Below are 17,699 nucleotides of genomic sequence, written 5' to 3'. Positions count from 1 at the left end.
ACACTCTCGCCCGCATGGGCTTCTGGCCACATCACTTTAATCTCGACTTTCATCGGAACTAGGGTGAGTTGCTGAAATGTGTATAATCTTCGAATTTCGACGGGTATGACAACTCGAGTTTGGCTTTGCACTAAAATAAAATAAATACATTTATATTCTACAGAAACGTGCTCGAGCCTATGCATGTAATGCGTGTTTCTAACAAAACACGTGATGACCTATGTCTGACTATCAGATTAATAGTCTTTAAATAAAAAATAATAAAAAATGTGCTTACTAAACACATTTCTTTACTAGATAAATCCCCCCTCTTTCCGTGCCATCGCTCAGCCTGACCAGTGGCATTTAACTAATGATTGGTGATCTCATTGATACTTGTAGACACCACCATATGGCTGTACTACAAACCTTAAACCGGGAACAGATTTTAAATTTCCTAAAACACCAGGGGAAGAGCATTAACACTTTATCCGTCTAGACCCACCACCCTATATCGACAATATCCTTCTACCAATACAAAATCCTTATTAAATCAGACCACATGTACCAATGTAGTTGTGACAGGATACTGAACGGAATATTTTTGTCGACTGTACTGTATTAAAGTGTTTATACCAATAACAAGACTGCTTTCATAGAGCACCTATAATATTAGACTCACCGACAAGTCACCACAGGTTACAATGGCTTGTACACCTGCTCACTAGCACTTATACTTGTTCACTAGCACTTATACTTGCTCGCTGGTTTTTATTACTTTGTAGACTCTGTCCGAATTTTTCCCGAACTATAGCCATATCTAAATACACTGCTCATTAGTGTTTACTTTTAGAATGATATATTTGCAGACCATTCGAAGTCACTTCCACACATTCTGCATAATCACGTTAAAAAGGAGATCACTATTCACCTACACTGAAGTCACCAATATTCCAAAATTTCATGTCACATATGTATGACACCATGTCACCCAATGGCATGCTTTCTCTGCATCACGAAGGGTTCACCTACCACTTTTAATATCACGCATATAGAACGTCCTTATAAATGTAATTTTTGTATCTATACCCAGCCCTGAAGATTCGCAGCTTGTTTCCCTGCGATGAAACACGTGTTGGCCACAACAAGAGGAACAATAAAGTTTTCTCCATATCAAGGATTCTTCTCCATTATATATTTCTTTCTGGATACATTGGTTTTTGACTTTGTAACATTGTCGATGTGCTTCTATTACTAATGTTATTCCCAACCTGAGACCATTGAGTTCCAAATACTCTCTTCCTAGAGCAGGGGCTTCTGTTGCTTTTGATTATTTCAAAACATATTATATCCCTCCTGGATCTAAGCGCAGCCTTTGACACAGTCAAACATCGTGTCTTACTTCATCGGCTGGCTGCGGCAGGGATTGCAGGTTCGGCGCTCATGTGGATTGAATCCTTCCTCTCAGGGCGCTTGTTCCAGGTATGGGACGGCAATTTCCATTTGCCACCCTCCCCCTCACAAGTGGGGTCCCCCAGGGGTCATCACTAAGCCCTACCTTATTTAATGCTTACATGGCCCCTTTCGAAGATGTGGTTACCCCCTTCGGGATCAAAATAGTAAGCTACGCGGACGACACTCAATTAGTCGTCTCACTCTCCCAACTGGACAAACACCCGGACAATCTGCAAAACTGCCTTAAGGGAATCCACAACTGGATGTGCGAGTCATCGCTCAAACTAAATGGCTCAAAGACTGAAGTCATGCTTCTGGGCAAGCAATGGACCACCATCCCTCCATCGGTCTGGCCAGACGTGTTCGGGGAAATTCCCGCCCCGAAACAAGAAATTAAGACCTTAGGAGTCTGGCTAGAACCCGAGCTGTCGATGAAAACCCAAGCCACCAAGACAGCAGGTACCTGCTTTGGTCTCATGCGCTCCATTCGTAGGATCCTCCCACTACTTCCGCCCCTATCTAGGAAACTCCTGGTCCAAGGCCTGGTCCTTGCGCGGCTGGACTACAGCAACATGGTATATCTGGGAGCTCCAGAAGCTACCATGGCTAAACTCCAACGCACGCAGAACGCAGCCGCCCGGTTACTTATGAATCTCCCTTCCAGAGTATCAGCCAAACCAGCAATTCAGGCCCTCCACTGGCTTCCAATACGCCAAAGGGTCGAATTTAAGGCCCTGTGCACTGCACACAAACTGCTTAATGGTTTTGGCCCTGCTATTCTGAGAGACCTGGTTACTCCTTACAAAGCCCCCAGGTCCCTTCGCTCGGAGAATGAGCACCTGGCCAACGTCCCCAGACACAGGAAGACACGTACTGGCGGCCGTCGCTTTTCGGTTAAAGCTTCCACCGGGTGGAATTCTCTCCCCCGCACCCTTCAGCTGTACCCAGTTATCTGATCTTTAGGAAAAAACTGAAAACGCTGTTGTTTCCTAAATAAAGACCCTTCTTTTTGTCCTCTGGTCTCCACAAACATTATAGCGCGGGGATGCCTCCGGGTCACCAGGCACTCTACAAATCGCTAAAATAAATAAAGTAAATAAATAAATTTTATGTAAAATATATTTGTAAAGTAATTGCAAAGAATTAAAATGAATGGTAAGCTAATATAATGAAGTGAAAGTACATTAACTCCTTAAAATAAATGTGCATTAAATAGCAAAACAATTTACATATATTTAATTTATTAATAATGTTTCTGCATATTTTCAACAGATACTCACTCATTAACATTTTAATTTGTATATGATATTTAGTAAATATTTTTAAAAGTTAGATATTTAATAAATTAGGTAATTTTTTCCCAAACTAGCCTAGTACTATGATTTTTTTATTTATATGCCTCTGTTGTTTTCTATGTGAATGTGTTAGTTTGCCAGAGATTGGACGTGTGTGACGCTCAACTTACTCTGAGACTATTTGGAGTACGATTGAGCCTGTTTGACACCTTTAGTGTCATAAGAAGTTGAGAAATGTTTTTTGTGAATTGCAGTTGTCTTGCTTTTTTTATGAGTGAGTGTTCCGTAATATCATGCCCCTCCCAAACCCCTCCATAATTACCCTAAACTCCTCCTATTTATTAATAATTAGTTCTCATTTTCCTACTACTCTTAAAGACTCTCACTGTTTATAATTAAATGTACACCTATGTGTGTAGAGATCACTGGCACTGTGACACGTCTCCATACAGAAAAGACAGGAGAGGCAGAGATCTCTGGAAGTAGGTGTTGGGGTGGGAATCAATTTATATATAACAGTTTATCATCTCTATTTTACACCAACAGGATTAATCCCGGCACAATTTTTGTCTCTAACTTCTCGGTGACCGTCCTTTGATTGAGAAGATCAGGAGCTATACATCACACAAATTAATTTCACAACACTATTTCTAAGTTCAGTCAATCATGAGAGTTAGATGCTCTGCTTCCTCCTCATTATTCTGAGTACTTTTTCTGCTTTTGATCGATTTTATTGCATTCTCCATTTTTGAGTACTTATGCTGCATTTGCCATTTTTGTCAGTGCTTTCTCCTTACAAAGAACAAAATTTGAAGGGGGTCCGGGGGAAAGTGATGTTTATAGACCAGCTTGCATCCTGTCCCCCAACTAAACAGTTAAACAACAACACGAAGGATGCTCAGGGTCTCTGAAAATCCTATCAGGATACTAAACACTCAATTGTAGTGTGTAGAGAGGATAGTCCAGAAGAGAGAGGGGAGTGTGAAAATACCCATCAGCCCACCCATTGGCGGAGCCTCGTCATCTGGGTTGGAAATTGAAAACTGGTATCCGTTAGCCACCTCATCAGATCTCTTTCGAGGACTGCTAGTAACGGATTCTCCAGTGAGAAGGACAGCCAGTAGGTACAATTAGTAGGCTGAAGGGAAAAGATTGTAGTGCTCAAGAAAGTGTGAAAAGTGAATGTGGTGAAACTTAACAATACCTGTTATGATGACAAAAAACTGCTTTATTGGGTGTGACCATCATAACGGCATTATTAAAAGCAGAGTGAGGATAGTGTGAAAGGAATTACTATCCGTCAAAGATATTTATTGGTCGACATGTTTCAGCCTAGACAGGCTTTCATCAGGACCTATGATGTACACTACTGCAACAGTGATTCAAATGGCAATAAGTGAAGATGATGTAGACCTACCGGTAAACTTTTACTCTATGGTAGTCTCATATCGTTATACCACAAACTCTCCTAAGGAAAAATAAGGATACACACAGAACAGAACAAATGTCAGCATATTAGAAAACATCAAAATGTGTGAAAAATAGTGTACCACGGTACAGTTTAATTTGACTCACCCTTAAACGTTATGGAGAAGACCTCACCTCGCTTGGCGCTCGCTCAGGGCAAAGAGGCCACACTCTAAACAAGGGTAAAGAAACATGAAAAAATAACATATATGGACCTCGCCAAAAAGTGCGATACTTATGGTGTGACTCAATGTAGGCAATGACTGCTGGCAAGATTGCAGTGAAGGCACAGAGATAGAGACGAATATATGGCGCCTCTGGTTGATATAGCTTTAAGGCGCTCGGATAAAATGAGGAAAATTCCCATACACCTCTCTTCACGAGTGTGTATGATTGTTGCCTAAAAATGTGGAAGAGAGGGACACAAGTGCTTTGATCTTAGAAATGTGTCTCGAGAAGCATGTCTCGCATGTTGCAAATACGTTGTTATTGAGTCTGGCATGAAATGTGGGGCTCAAAAAGGAGGGGATCTTGAGCCTAGTTAAGAAGAGTCTGGATAGTGTATCACCAACCTGTCCGTCGTTGCCTCGGTCTGTCATCTGAGCCGAGGGGAAGGTAGTGAGCATATCCGTTTGGGCGGGCTAAGATGACCATTTGCGGACCAGAGAGGAGCCGCTTATTTGTGTGTTGCCGGAAGTATCCGACGTTGATTGGTTCATTGCAAAAACCAGAAACGCTGCTGCTTTGTCTGATGAAAGTCAGACGGAGGCGGACCGGTTTGTGAAAACGATTGACAGGTACGGTTCATGATGGTTGGTTGTTTCGTAAAGACCGGAAACCGGATACCAACCTGTGTACCTAGAACCATGTGTTTTGTCGGAAAAGGTTTGGGAGCCTGTATCAGTTTCTAAGTGTGAATATGTCGCAACTGAAATGTTTGATCCTCCCAGAAACAGGCATTTTCTTACGAATAGAGGAAAACGTGTTATGAGTTGATGTTTCAATGGGTTCAGTGGTATCAGAACTGGATCCGCGATATTTCATCGTTTAACCCCTCAGTGTCGCATTTAAGTTTGAAAACCCATTTCTGTTCTTTGATGAACAGAAAATGGGAGATATCGCTGACATGCGGGGGTATGAATGGTTGTTCGAGTACTATCCATTCCATGTCTTCGGCAGAGTGTTTCATTGTGAAAAAATGATTTGTCATCCTGGTCGCTTGTTTGTTGCGTCTGATAGTGCTCTTGTGCTCTTGTATTCTTAGTTTAACCTTTCTCGTGGTCATGCCTATATAGCGAAGGGTACAAGGGCAGGTGATTTGATAAATGACCTTTTCGCTATTACAGTTCGTGTGACGTTTTAAAACCCATGGGCGTGATGTACCAATATCCACTGATTCCACAATGTCGTTGGTGTATCGTTTGAGATGTTGCGCGGTCTTGTGTGCACAAGTTCATCTCTCAAATTCGTACCTCTTTGAAGGAAAAAAGTGGCAATGGAATATTCTCACCCGCAGTGTTTAGTATGCGCCAATTGTGCCGAATGATCTTTTGGACCGATGATGAGGCCGTGCTAAAGGTGGTGACACAAGTTAGTCTGACAAGAGGCGGTTTTTCCACAGGGACTGCAAGTAGCGCCTCTCGATGATTGATAGAGGCCCTTTTGCATGACTTTTAGATCAGCATACTCGGGTAGAGTCGCTGTTTGAGTTTGATAGACAAATCTCCGGCTTGTTCTTGAAAGTCGGATTTCTCAGAGCAGTTTCTTCGAACCCTGAGAAATTGTCCGAAAGGTAAGTTCTCTCTCAGGGAACGAGGATGATGACTATCGAACCTGAGCAGGGAGTTGCGAGACATTGGCTTCCGGTTCAAATTGCTTGTTAGGTGACCTTCTTTGGGAATGATCAACAGGTCGAGGAATGGAAGTTCTGTTTTGCTGTGTTCCACAGTGAATCTTAGAAATTGATTTTGATTGTTAAGCCAGTTTTGGAAAGCAAGTACAGACTGACTGTCTCCACGCCACACCACAAAGACGTCATCTATGTACCTCTTACACAACACCGTTTGATGGTAGTACGGGTTGTTGTGGTTGAGGACATGATGGGTTTCCAAAAGATGGACAAATAAATTGGCCAGGCTCGGCGCAAATATACTGCCCATCGAAGTTCCCGATATCTGGAGATAGATCGAGTCTTCGAATTTGAAAAAGTTTTCGGTCATTACGAGCCTCGCCAGTTCCATGATAAAATGGATGGGTGTTATGCTCTCATGGGAGGTGGTTTCTAAGAGTTCCCGCACAGCCTGTAGAGTTTCTTCTTGCGGTATGCAAGTGTATAGAGATTCTACATCGAAACTGACAAGGATGTCAGTCTCTGTGTTTAACTCAACCTCTGGTAGTAGCCGAAGAACGTCCTTGGTGTCTTGGAGGTAGGTAGGCATAGTTTTAACTAGGGGCCTCAGAAAGACATCTACAAAGGATGAAAGAGGTTCGAGGAGCGATCCGATCCCAGAGATGATGGGTCGTCTTGGGGGTGGTCTGGCTGCTTTGTGGATTTTAGGCAGTGCATAGAAGTACGGAGTGACTGGATGTGATGTAACCAAGTATTTTGCCTCTTTGGATGTTATCCAGCCCTCCGCACTCGCTTCTTCCACTAGATTTTTGGTTTCAGTGAGAAGTCGTGCGGTAGGATCCACTGACAGGAGTGTATAAGAATTGGTGTCACCCAGCTGCCTCAGACATTCGGCCCGATAAGAGGTGGTGTCTTGAATGACTATCGCACCACCTTTGTCGGCCGTTTTTATGGTGATATTTGTATCCTTAGACAGGGTTTCCAGTGCTAGTCTCTCTCCTTTCGATAAATTTTGGAAATTGCCGGTTCTTGACAGATTGAGCGTGTTTATCTCGTGTACCACCGCTGTTTCAAAGATACCTACTTTTGAGGGTACCTGTTGGAGTAGGGGAACAAAGGTCGACTTAGTTTTGAGACCTGTGTTTGTTTCTGTGATAGATTGTATTGGATCTTTTCTGCTATCTGCAAAAAAAATGAAGTCGGACCTTGCGAAAGAATTTTTCGACTTCACTCCGAAGCTGGAATGCGTCCCCATTGTTGGTTGGTACGAAACCAAGGCCTTTGTTTAGCACTTGTGAAGGACTGGGTTTTTATAGGACCCAGCGGTGCCAGGGGACAACACCTGAAACCTTCGTGGGTTACCTGTTCCGGCGTACAAATGACAGAGACACGGGACACTTCCTTCGGCGTCAAAGATCAGGGTTTATTTACTGCAGGGAATACAGAAGTCACAAGAAGTACAACGTATGTAGGTTCTAGGAGACTGCTTCAAATTGTATCTGTGGATCGCTCCTTTTATACAGTTTTTCGTCATAGAACAACATGACAAACAAAAGGTTACAACCCAGTTCCCACAGTAAATTTCATAGGGGGTCGCTTTCATGTATTTCAGGGTCCCGAAACATAATTACAGCAGCATCGCCGGTTCCCAACTGTAAAAGTACATCTTCTCACCATTGGTGCATTCCATTCCGGCAGTAAACGAATCAAGGAAGAGTCAGAAACAGGTGCAGAGGAAGACGAGGATAGTCAACAGATTGAAAAGAGCGTAAGGGGGTGATATCGGAAACACGGTTGCAGGGATCAAAGGAGACGTGCCTAATGAATGCACAACTGAGACAATAGACCGGCACGGCAAGATGAGCCTCGAGCGGGGCCATCTGCCTTGCAGTGTCATCCCCCTCGTCATAAAAGACACCCTCAAAGGAACATGTGTCTTCCGCAAGAGTTTTGGGAATCCCAGGGTCATGAAGCGGACAGTGTCCGTTCGCTGGCTACTTGAGGGCAAGAAATAAAATGGATGCCGTATCTAAAATGGAACCCGTGGGTTCAGATAAAGAAACCCACGAAACAGACGAACGGTTTAGGTTAGCATAGCGAAAACGCGTACACCCACTAAACTCGTCATTTGCGGTTCATAGATACCAGACTCGACCATATTCGAGTGAGTCGAAAACACCACTTACAATTGTCACGGAACCTCACTTGGTGTTCAGTGGGTGACAGAGTGCATGAACTTAAATTAACTACAAGGTCCTCATTGCTGCCAGGTGTGATAGTTACTGGCCTCGCTTGCTGCGAGTGATTGGAGGGTCTTGCTCGTCTGCCCATTGTACTAGGGGTTGACCCCTCCGTCTGCCCCTGTTCCAGCCACGGCCTTGTCCTAAAAAAGCTTGGCTGTTGTAGAATTTGGGCTGCATAGGATAATGAGACATGGGCGGTGGAAATTGTGGTTATCCCCATGGGGCTGGTGGCCACCAGGGGCCTTGTTGGTACATATTGCCTTGTCAAGTGCGTCTGCGGTTTGGGCGGTTGTATCGACCTCTTCCTCTCCATTGTGATGTTCCACTGCTGTCTGAATCGCTGGATTCCGGATCGGAGGAGGAGGTTGCATAATTTGACCCATATGATTTCCCTCTCTCCTCTGGACTATCCTCTCTACACATTACAATTGAGTGTTTAGTATCCTGATAGGATTTTCAGAGACCCTAAGCATCCTTCGTGTTGTTGTTTAAGTGCTTTCTCCTTCCCTTCCTCATTTTTGTGAGTGCTTTTCCTGCTGCTACCTCATTTTTACTGCTTTCTCTGTCCTTTCCCCTCATTTTTCTGAGTGCGTTTCCTGCTTTTGCCTCATAGATTACTGTGTTGTCCTTCCTTTCCCCCATTATTCTGAGTGCATTCTCCTGCTTTTGCCTCATTTTTCACTTCTTTCGTGGTGAAGCAGCTAACAACCCCAGTGTCTTGAGACCCTCAAGGGTGTTTTACCGCGCTTTATAAATCTTGATTGATTGATACAGTATCAGCTGTATCCAGCAATCAGGTCAGAAAGGGATGGTAAATGAGTGTTCAGCCTTCACCATTAAGCTGCCAGCATCTGGCATCAAGGGTATTGAAAAAGGGTCTGGGGAAAAAGGCATTCAGAGTACAGTGTTGAGTTTTAAGTGTTAACCTACTCTAGGTAGGCCCACTAATATAAACATTTGACAAAACACGTTGCAGACTCTCCTTTCCCTTTCTCATGATTCTGCACTGAGATCTTTTAAAGAACTATCATGAAGAATGAATCACTATTAGAACTCTCTCTATGTATGAGGCCTTTAGATTCTTAGACCTCCTTTCCTATGGGCATGATCACATTCTTAACCTTCTAATACAATTATTTTATATTAGCTAAACAATTGGCTATGTGAAATAGAAACATCAACTGCAACAAATGTGGTTCAGCACCACATCCCTTCATTATATAATGAGGTAAAATATGTTAAAAGAGCCATATTTTCTATTCATGCTTTGTATTTAGTGTGTGAAATAAGGACTCATTTTATTTAACAATAAATTGTTTATAGCAAACATTTCAAAAACATTGTTAATCAGGAACATTCTACAAAGTGATGTATAGCTTTTATTAATGGCATGTCAGGGTAAGGTCAACTTTTAAAAAATGTGTGCACATCTCAGCACATTTGATTTAGTGGTTTGTAAAATAAAGCTTGCTTAAAAGATTTGAGGCCTAGTGCTAATAAGTAAAGCTCCATACTGCATTTTACACATTTTAATGTTGTGTCAGTTGGTTGGATGGGGGTCTGAAGTTGGCAATGGTTTGCACCTTTTTCCAAATAGGGACCCTTGCTTCTAGTCAGAGTAAGGGGGTTATGCCCTTAGACAACCCCTAATCATCCCCTTGCTAGCTTGGCATGAATCAACAGGTTTATCTCTGAGTCAGTGTGTAAAGCATGTGTGCACACATTCAGTAATACAGAGAAAACACTACAAATGGACACCACACCATTTTAGAAAAATAGGTAATCATTATCCAAACCAAATAAGACCAAAACAACAAAAATCCAACATAAAATATTCAAAATATGCACTTTGCAAGAATAACCTTAAATAAGCAGTTCCTTGAAGTTGGTAGCACCATCCTGGACTACCGCAGTGCTCATAACAGTCCAAAGGTTTTGGTCGGTCGCATTGGTGTGGACCGGTGTCTGTGTAAGAAGCTATGTAAACAGAACCTTTGGTTCCAGCTGACCGCATCGGTGCGGGATGGTTGCAGCAACCATTGTGATTGCGATGTGAAGTGGAGCGGTGCAGCATGAAATGAAATGAAATGCAATTTATAAACGCGCTACTAAGCCCGAAGGCATCAAGGCGCCTAACTAAAAAGGGAATCATAAAAAGGCAAATCCAGAGCTAAGGGTAGGCTTTGGTAAATAGCCAGGTCTTAAGGGCCCTCCTAAAAGCTTGCATAGAGGGTAGGGACTTAATTTCAGCCGGCAAAGTGTTCCACAACTTCGGAGCAAGGCTCGGAATCTCTGCCACCCCACTTGGCTCTACGAACGTGGGGGACTGATAGCAGAGATTTATTGGCAGAGCGCAGAGTTCTGGAAGGGGCATAAGGGACCAGCAGGTGCCCTTAGGTCGCAGTGCAGGCATCAGTTTGGCGGTGGTCATCCAGGGATGTCGGTGAGACTAGGGATGCGGTAGGAAGTGGGGCGGTGCTTGTTGCAGTGCTAACAGGTCACAGTGCAGGTGGCGGTCGATAGGAGCTGGTGTATGTAGGCCCTGACTTCATTGTAGGTGCTGGACGGTGCATCATTTGACTTACGAGCAGTGCCCCCAAACCATGATACCGGCAGTGGCACTGATGTCAGCTTGCAGCGTCATTGTCCGTGAGACCTGGGCAGTGGAGTGAACAGAGGTCGCGGTGCAAGCATGACATGTCACACACCGCTGCAGCCCTTGTTGGCAAGAGCGGTTGGGTAGTGGGGCCAGGTGATGGGGGGATTTCAAAAGAGGACACAAGGGAACATTAATTATTTATTGAATTTTCTTTCATGATCCTCCATTGAAATTGCCCCCACCCACCCCACCTGTCCCCAACACCCCACCGCTCTTACCTGCATGGGCCGAGGCTGGTCATAAACACAAGTACATGTCCTACCTTTCACACACTCTGCACCCTGCTCACAGGGGTACCTTGGGCCTACGTTCGGGGTGACTGACCTGTAATAAAAGGGAAGGTTAGGGCTTTGCAAGTGGGTGCCCTTGCCCAGTCATCATGGCAGTAAAAACTGTGTGCAGACACTGCAGTGGCAGGTCTGAGATACATTTACAGGGCTACTTCCATGGGTGGAACAATCAGTGCTGCTTGCCCACTTAGTAGCATTTGATTTACAGGCCCTGCTCACTCTCAGTGCATTTTACTAAGGACGTATCAGTAAATCAAACATGCCATACACATAAACACCAATCCATAACATAATTTACATAGGGAGCACTTGCACTTTGGCACTGAACAGCAGTGGCAAAGTGCCCAAAGCATCTAGACCACCAAAACGAAATCCAACACACAGCAGAAATACAGGAGGCAGAGGCAAAAAGACAGGGGAAGCAAACCAAGGATGTCAGGTCTAAGGCAGTTCAATATAAATGGCATGTTACTGTTGCACATATGACTTGAACTACATTATTTTTGCATTTTAATAAAAACTATCCCTCACAGGTTTGTGAATTGCATTTTGTAGTACATGAGTAGTACTAATGTAGTACTACTTCAAGTATAACAAAATACAGTTGGTGATTTGCCCCACCAAGTGTTTGGATTAGACTTGAAAAGAAGTTTCCTTATGTTAATGGACCTTTCTTTCTGAGAAGATGAAATTAATTTCTCAGGCTACCCTTGTGCAGAGTAAGCAATGAATCCTTGCCTCTCAGTTTATGACTTTGCTAGGCATGATTCATGTAGGTTGATTTGTTTGTGCAGATCTATTCACCTGTAGATCTACTCCTGCAACTTAGTGAAAATTTGAGCTTTTCAATTATTTACCATTTTCAGTAGGAACCTATACCTAAGCGTGGTCTTACATGCCTCATACTCTCAAATGAATACATTTGAGTGTAAAGTTACTGAAACTAACATTTTTCCTGTTGTTGGAGAAATCCATATCCCTTCAAAACCACTCCTTCATTTTTCTTACATTATCCCCTTCCCCACCAATTGTTCAGGTAATAATTTCCAATTTTCCCACCACTCACCATAGTTACACCCACATTTACAACAAAGATATATACCTTGTGTGTGGATATTGCCACACAGAAAACAATATGAAAAAATAAACATGTAGGTTTATTAATTTCATTTTGTATTAAGTAGTACTAATAGAGTATCACTTTACATGCAAAATAATGCAGTTTGTGAGTCAGCCGCATGTTTTTTTCACGTAAAATAGCTCCCGTAGACCTAATCTCAGCCACCTCTTTGGCTGTAACAACAGTTCCGCCATGAAAGTCCAAAATGAAAAATTTACTATCATAAACGTTGCATCTTAAAATATTTTCTCAAAAAGCATTTACATTTACAGTAGCCATGTTAAGAATGTCTCTTAACCCCTTCGATGCTCATGACGAGCTCAGCTCGTCATGAGGTACACCTCTCGTACGCTCATGTCGAGCTGAGCTCGTCATGATTGCATTGTTTTCTGAGTTCTTCAGCACAGCAGGGGAATTGCTGCAGCAATGATGGTGTTAAGAGCGTTAGGGTTTCTCCCCTCAATCTATGGATATTTGCAGTGTTTTCAAGTCATGGTGACTTGGTGGTTACGAGCAGAGATGTATGTCTGTAACATGTGGTGGATTCATCAGCCAGCCTAAATTGGATGGCCAAACCAATGGCATTTTAGGCAGTGTAGTCACTGCCCAGTGGTCTTTCCAATTGCCCTGGGAGAAATTTTTATTTTCAAGATTTCACCTGTTGCTATTTCGCGGAATGTTCACCAGAAGGGTCCTGGATCTAATAGAAAATATCCCATTTCCCATTTTGACCTTGCTTTTATCTTGCGTGAAGTTAGTACAAGAAGTATGCTTTTGTGTGAAAGTTCTGCCTGATCCTGTTAAACAGCATTTCACATTAAAAACCTAATTTCATCATGTTCGTGAATTGGGCTATGGAAATTAAATGTTTCTATATGTCTTTGTCTCAAAGGTGACAGCTACTGTCATGCCAGAGGGATCCAAATTTCGACTTTCGGGAAAAGGAGCGGATCAGGAGCCAAGAGGAGTGTTCAGAATCAATGAACTCACAGGAGAGATATTGGTGACGCGTAACGTGGATAGAGAAGAATATGCAAATTATAATGTAAGTGACCTTAGAGTTCTGAATTTGAAGTTGTCTGCTTGTGTTAGCAAACATATTTCTGCTTGAGTTAGCAAACATATTTCTATGTTGTTATTAGCACTTGCAGTATAACAGTCTTTGAAGTTGAATAATGCTGTAAAATAATGAAGCACAAATAATATAAATGTGTATATGTATGCATTTATATAAATGTGGCATGTTATACCAAATTTGCATTGCAGACTGAGCACCAAAACAAAGGTATAGTACATGAAATATAGTTGTTTCAGCTACTAAAATTGGGTGACTCTAAGGACATTCTTCCTTTCTACAATGCAAGTCAAAAAGGCAATGGAGGAAACACAATTCCCAGTAATTCATTTTTCAGTCATTGGGGAATATTCTCTATGCTGTGGGGTAAAAGGATGATGAGGCACTGGATTGAGGTGACTCGGGATATCCGAGTGATCGTGCAAATACCCCACATGATATATTACTGCACAAGTTGTGTATGTACTGAGAAACAGAAAGTGAATGTGCAAATATGTGCGTGCAGTATACATTTCTGAGAGATGGGACAGATCATTAATTATTACTGAGTAATAGTTCAAATCTGATCATGAACCTAGAATGAATAAGGGGGGCTGTAAACCCCAACATTGACTGAGTAGGACTGAGTGATGTGCAGATCTGGGCCTGCTCCAAGGACTGTTGAGCTAGGGTGATAAGTCATGACATACATGGAAGAGTGGTTAGTGATGGTTAAGTCTGAACATACACTGCTTGTGAACATGAACAAAATGAGTTACAGCAAGATCATAGAATCTAACATGCACTAATTGCAGGGCGATGGTGCAAATGTAAATGTGGACAATGGGTTACAGAGTGTTGGCAAAAATCTAAACATACAGGATTTCTGAGCGATGGGCCGAGTCTGAACATTCCTTTACTACATCTGTGAAGTCACTCGTAATTTTAATGTGATGGGGAACATGCAAATATGTGCTTTCAGATACTAGTTCTGAGTTAGACTTCCACCCTTTGTATGAAATGAATTTTCGTGAGTGATAGGGGAAAATGACCTTAAACTCATGACTACTGAGTGGTATTGTAAATCCAAGCATTTCAGAGCAATATTTTTGATCAATGGTTTAAATCTGAACATGCACTAATAATTAGTGTGTAATGGGGCAAATATGAAAAAAACCACCAAGCACTACTCAGTGGGAGAGGATGTAGCCTTACAGCTAGAGCGGTCACACTCGAAGCTGGGGAAGCAGGTTCGAGTCTCAGCAACGACGCTCAACAAACTGTGATTCTGGGCAAATCACTTAATCTCCCTGTGCCTAAGAAAAATGAATGTGTCCTTCTGTAAGGAAACTGGTGCTATGTAAAGCGCTCTGATACCTGATGTCTCGGGTCTAGTTTGCTATATCATTTTTTTTTTATTAAATGATACAAATTTGAACATCCATTGATGAGTAGTGGATGAATCAATACCCATATTAAGAGAAACTTGAAAATGCCTCAAACCCATTACAATGGGAAACATGGTTAGCTGTGTCCCCTCCTCCCCCACGCACACATAGCAGCCCAGAGCTATCAAGAGTGTTTAGACTGCTACTGAATTGGAACAGGAGAAGGGGACCAGGGAAGTGGATTCAGTAATGCATGTGCAGAACATTAGCACGCGTGAATTCCACAAGGATGAGACAATGGATTTAGGCCTAGATCTTCGTACTGGGATGAATGTAAGACATTGTTCTGCATTCTGTCCATCAACTGTGTTTTTTGCTAAGTTTCTTCATATTACTCTTCTCTATCGGGACAACATCTTAAATACACATCCAGGAGAAACTCCTACTGTCCAGAAAACCTCCACAGGGACAATTCTGGTCAATCCTCAGGAAATGAGCATTTGATAATGCTCCCCTGCCAAAGGAAAACAAGCCAAGCAGTAACTAGTCAGCCTTATTGTAACATATTGCAAGAAAGTTTGAGAAGTGGGCTGGGATTTCTGGATTAAGAGTTGAATGTGCCCAACCCTTGCTATCTAGCCACAATCGGCAAGTTCGAGTAAGGTCAGTAGGATTGCTATTCCACAAAGTATTTTGTAGAGTGCCTCGAAGGTTATCCCTTTCTTGTCTGTTTTTAACATGTGACTGGGTTTTCTGACCCAAACACTTAACACTATTAGGCGAACTTACCACCAGTGCATGTGATCAGTATTAAAATCCATTTCCTGTTGGAAGCAGGTCTGCACACCAGTACTTGATAGCCTCTTACCTGCATCACTTTTGATTGGTGAACCAGACTTTCTTATGTCTGAATGGAACCAGAGTGAAACTGTGGAATGCAATAAGTCTAAGCTCATTGCAACTATTTGCACTTCAGGGACAGATGAAAACAGAACTGTTCCGGCATTTTTTAACAGAATTTATTTTTGTACATGTGGATCGTAATGAGGAATACTGAACTATACACAGCATCAGTGTCTCCCGAACCTCATTACCCTGTGGACTGAATGTTCGGTCTACAGGCAGAGAAGTGAAGGAAACCAGCACTTTACAAACCACTAAGAAAAAAATAATAAATAAATAAATAAATAAAGTACTTTCCCACTCCAAGTAAAAAACATGTTGTCCTCCGAGACAAATTCTCCGCGAATGGAATCCATGCAGCATATAACGGGGCATATTATCAAGGACCGGTGTTAAAATTATTACCGTTTTATCGGCAGGAAACCTCTGATAAAACGGCGATAATGGGCTTGATAAAACTCCCTTGTTATTCCCATAGAAGCTCATGTTCTGATGGTAACTATGGAAATTAACAAGGGCGTATTATCAAGCTCATTATCGCCATTTTATCGGCAGTTTCCTGCCGATAAAACTGTGATAATTTTAACACCGGTCCTTGATAATATGCCCCAACATTCTATGCTCTGTTAGCTTTTTTAATGAAAAAGCAGTTTCAGTCTATTCAACGTGCCATTTATTTGGATGTATCTTGTACGTGGTCTGAACGTGCTGGCCATCCCGTGCCAGGCATTCTGGACTGCGGTAGGAAGATGGAACAACAAAGGCACTCGCTCTTCTACCAACTCAGCCAACCATGCACTCACTCATATTCATGTGCTCACTCATCCGTTCATCTATTAACTCACTTGCCTGTACATCCTTTCATTCATTTAGCCACCCAGTACAGTTATTATTCATAAGTGCATGCGTGCATTTACTCAATCATAAACCTATCATCTCAATCCAGGTAATAAATCACTCATCCTACCATCCTTTTATGTGCCTACATTGTCACCCATTAACACATCCATTTACATATTCTCACATTCACCCACACAGTCTTCTACACACTCTCCAACCTAACAATCAAAGAACATGGGCCTACACATGTGTAAAAATCAAACTTATGTGCTTTGTCAATACTTTTTTAAATCATGTAGCTGGTCTCTGTAATGAACTCCCACAGGCTGCTAGGAGTAAATAGCTAGCTAAAGGAAATTGGTCAAGACCCAGCTGTCCGAGTGCTAGGAGTCCTCTCTGTCTAGTTTTAGTGCTATACAAATGTTTGGATTGAATAAATTGGATATTTGCAGAGACCTTCATATTTTTGCCTGGTTTTGTGTAAATTAGTTTTTTGATTTGTGCACACATTGACCGATAGTGTATGCATCTTGTGCTCATCTATTAACAGGCATGTTGTGCATTTTTGCCTCGTGCAGCTTGTGGTTGATTTTTGCATTTTTTGTGACTATATCTGCTTCTTTAGGGTTACATTGTGGGTTACATTCTGTGTACCATTAACTGTACCTCATATTCCGTGAACATTATGTAGGTGATGTGTTCTCCTCTGCCCGTACAGGAAGATATGCCATTGCTGTCATTTCAGCTGACCTGACATTATTATGGATGCTATTGGCATACCAATCATATATCCAACCAACAAAAGTAAATAACTGCAACATAATCGATTATTATTTAAGGCATCTCACTCCTCTTGACATATATTACATACTCTTATAGCCAATGCTAAGCGTGATAGTTCTAATCAGTATATAATGATAGTGTGTTAAATTGCTATAAAGGTTGTTGGTCAATGCACATACCAATGTTATATTCCAGTGATAAGATAAATCCAAAGTGGTCCAGCAAACAAAAGAGCTTTGAATGTTGTGGTAATTATGAGATCATGAAAAATTTGCCACCAGGATGTCTCTGAAGCTTGTCATCACCATCCACACTAAGGGGCCTATTACGATGGAGGATTTTCCGCATCCTCCGGGCCGGCGGAAGCCACCGCC

The 17,699-nt window shown here is 42.3% G+C and overlaps 1 protein-coding gene across 1 annotated transcript in view; it reads left to right on the top strand.

The window, feature by feature from the left end:
* Nucleotides 1–17,699, top strand: part of CDH13 (cadherin 13) — a 2,285,705-nt gene that overhangs the window by 925,657 nt on the left and 1,342,349 nt on the right. Inside the window, exon 5 of the mRNA XM_086945882.1 lies at nucleotides 13,250–13,402. Coding sequence (XP_086802008.1) covers nucleotides 13,250–13,402 — 153 coding nt within the window. The remainder of the gene's footprint in view (nucleotides 1–13,249; nucleotides 13,403–17,699) is intronic.

The sequence above is a fragment of the Lissotriton vulgaris genome, chromosome 12 (genome assembly GCF_964263255.1).
Source record: "Lissotriton vulgaris chromosome 12, aLisVul1.2, whole genome shotgun sequence".
In the NCBI taxonomy this organism is placed as follows: Eukaryota; Metazoa; Chordata; class Amphibia; order Caudata; family Salamandridae; genus Lissotriton; species Lissotriton vulgaris.
The sequence above is the reverse complement of the archived record's forward strand: the minus strand, read 5'-3'. Positions and strand labels throughout refer to the sequence as shown.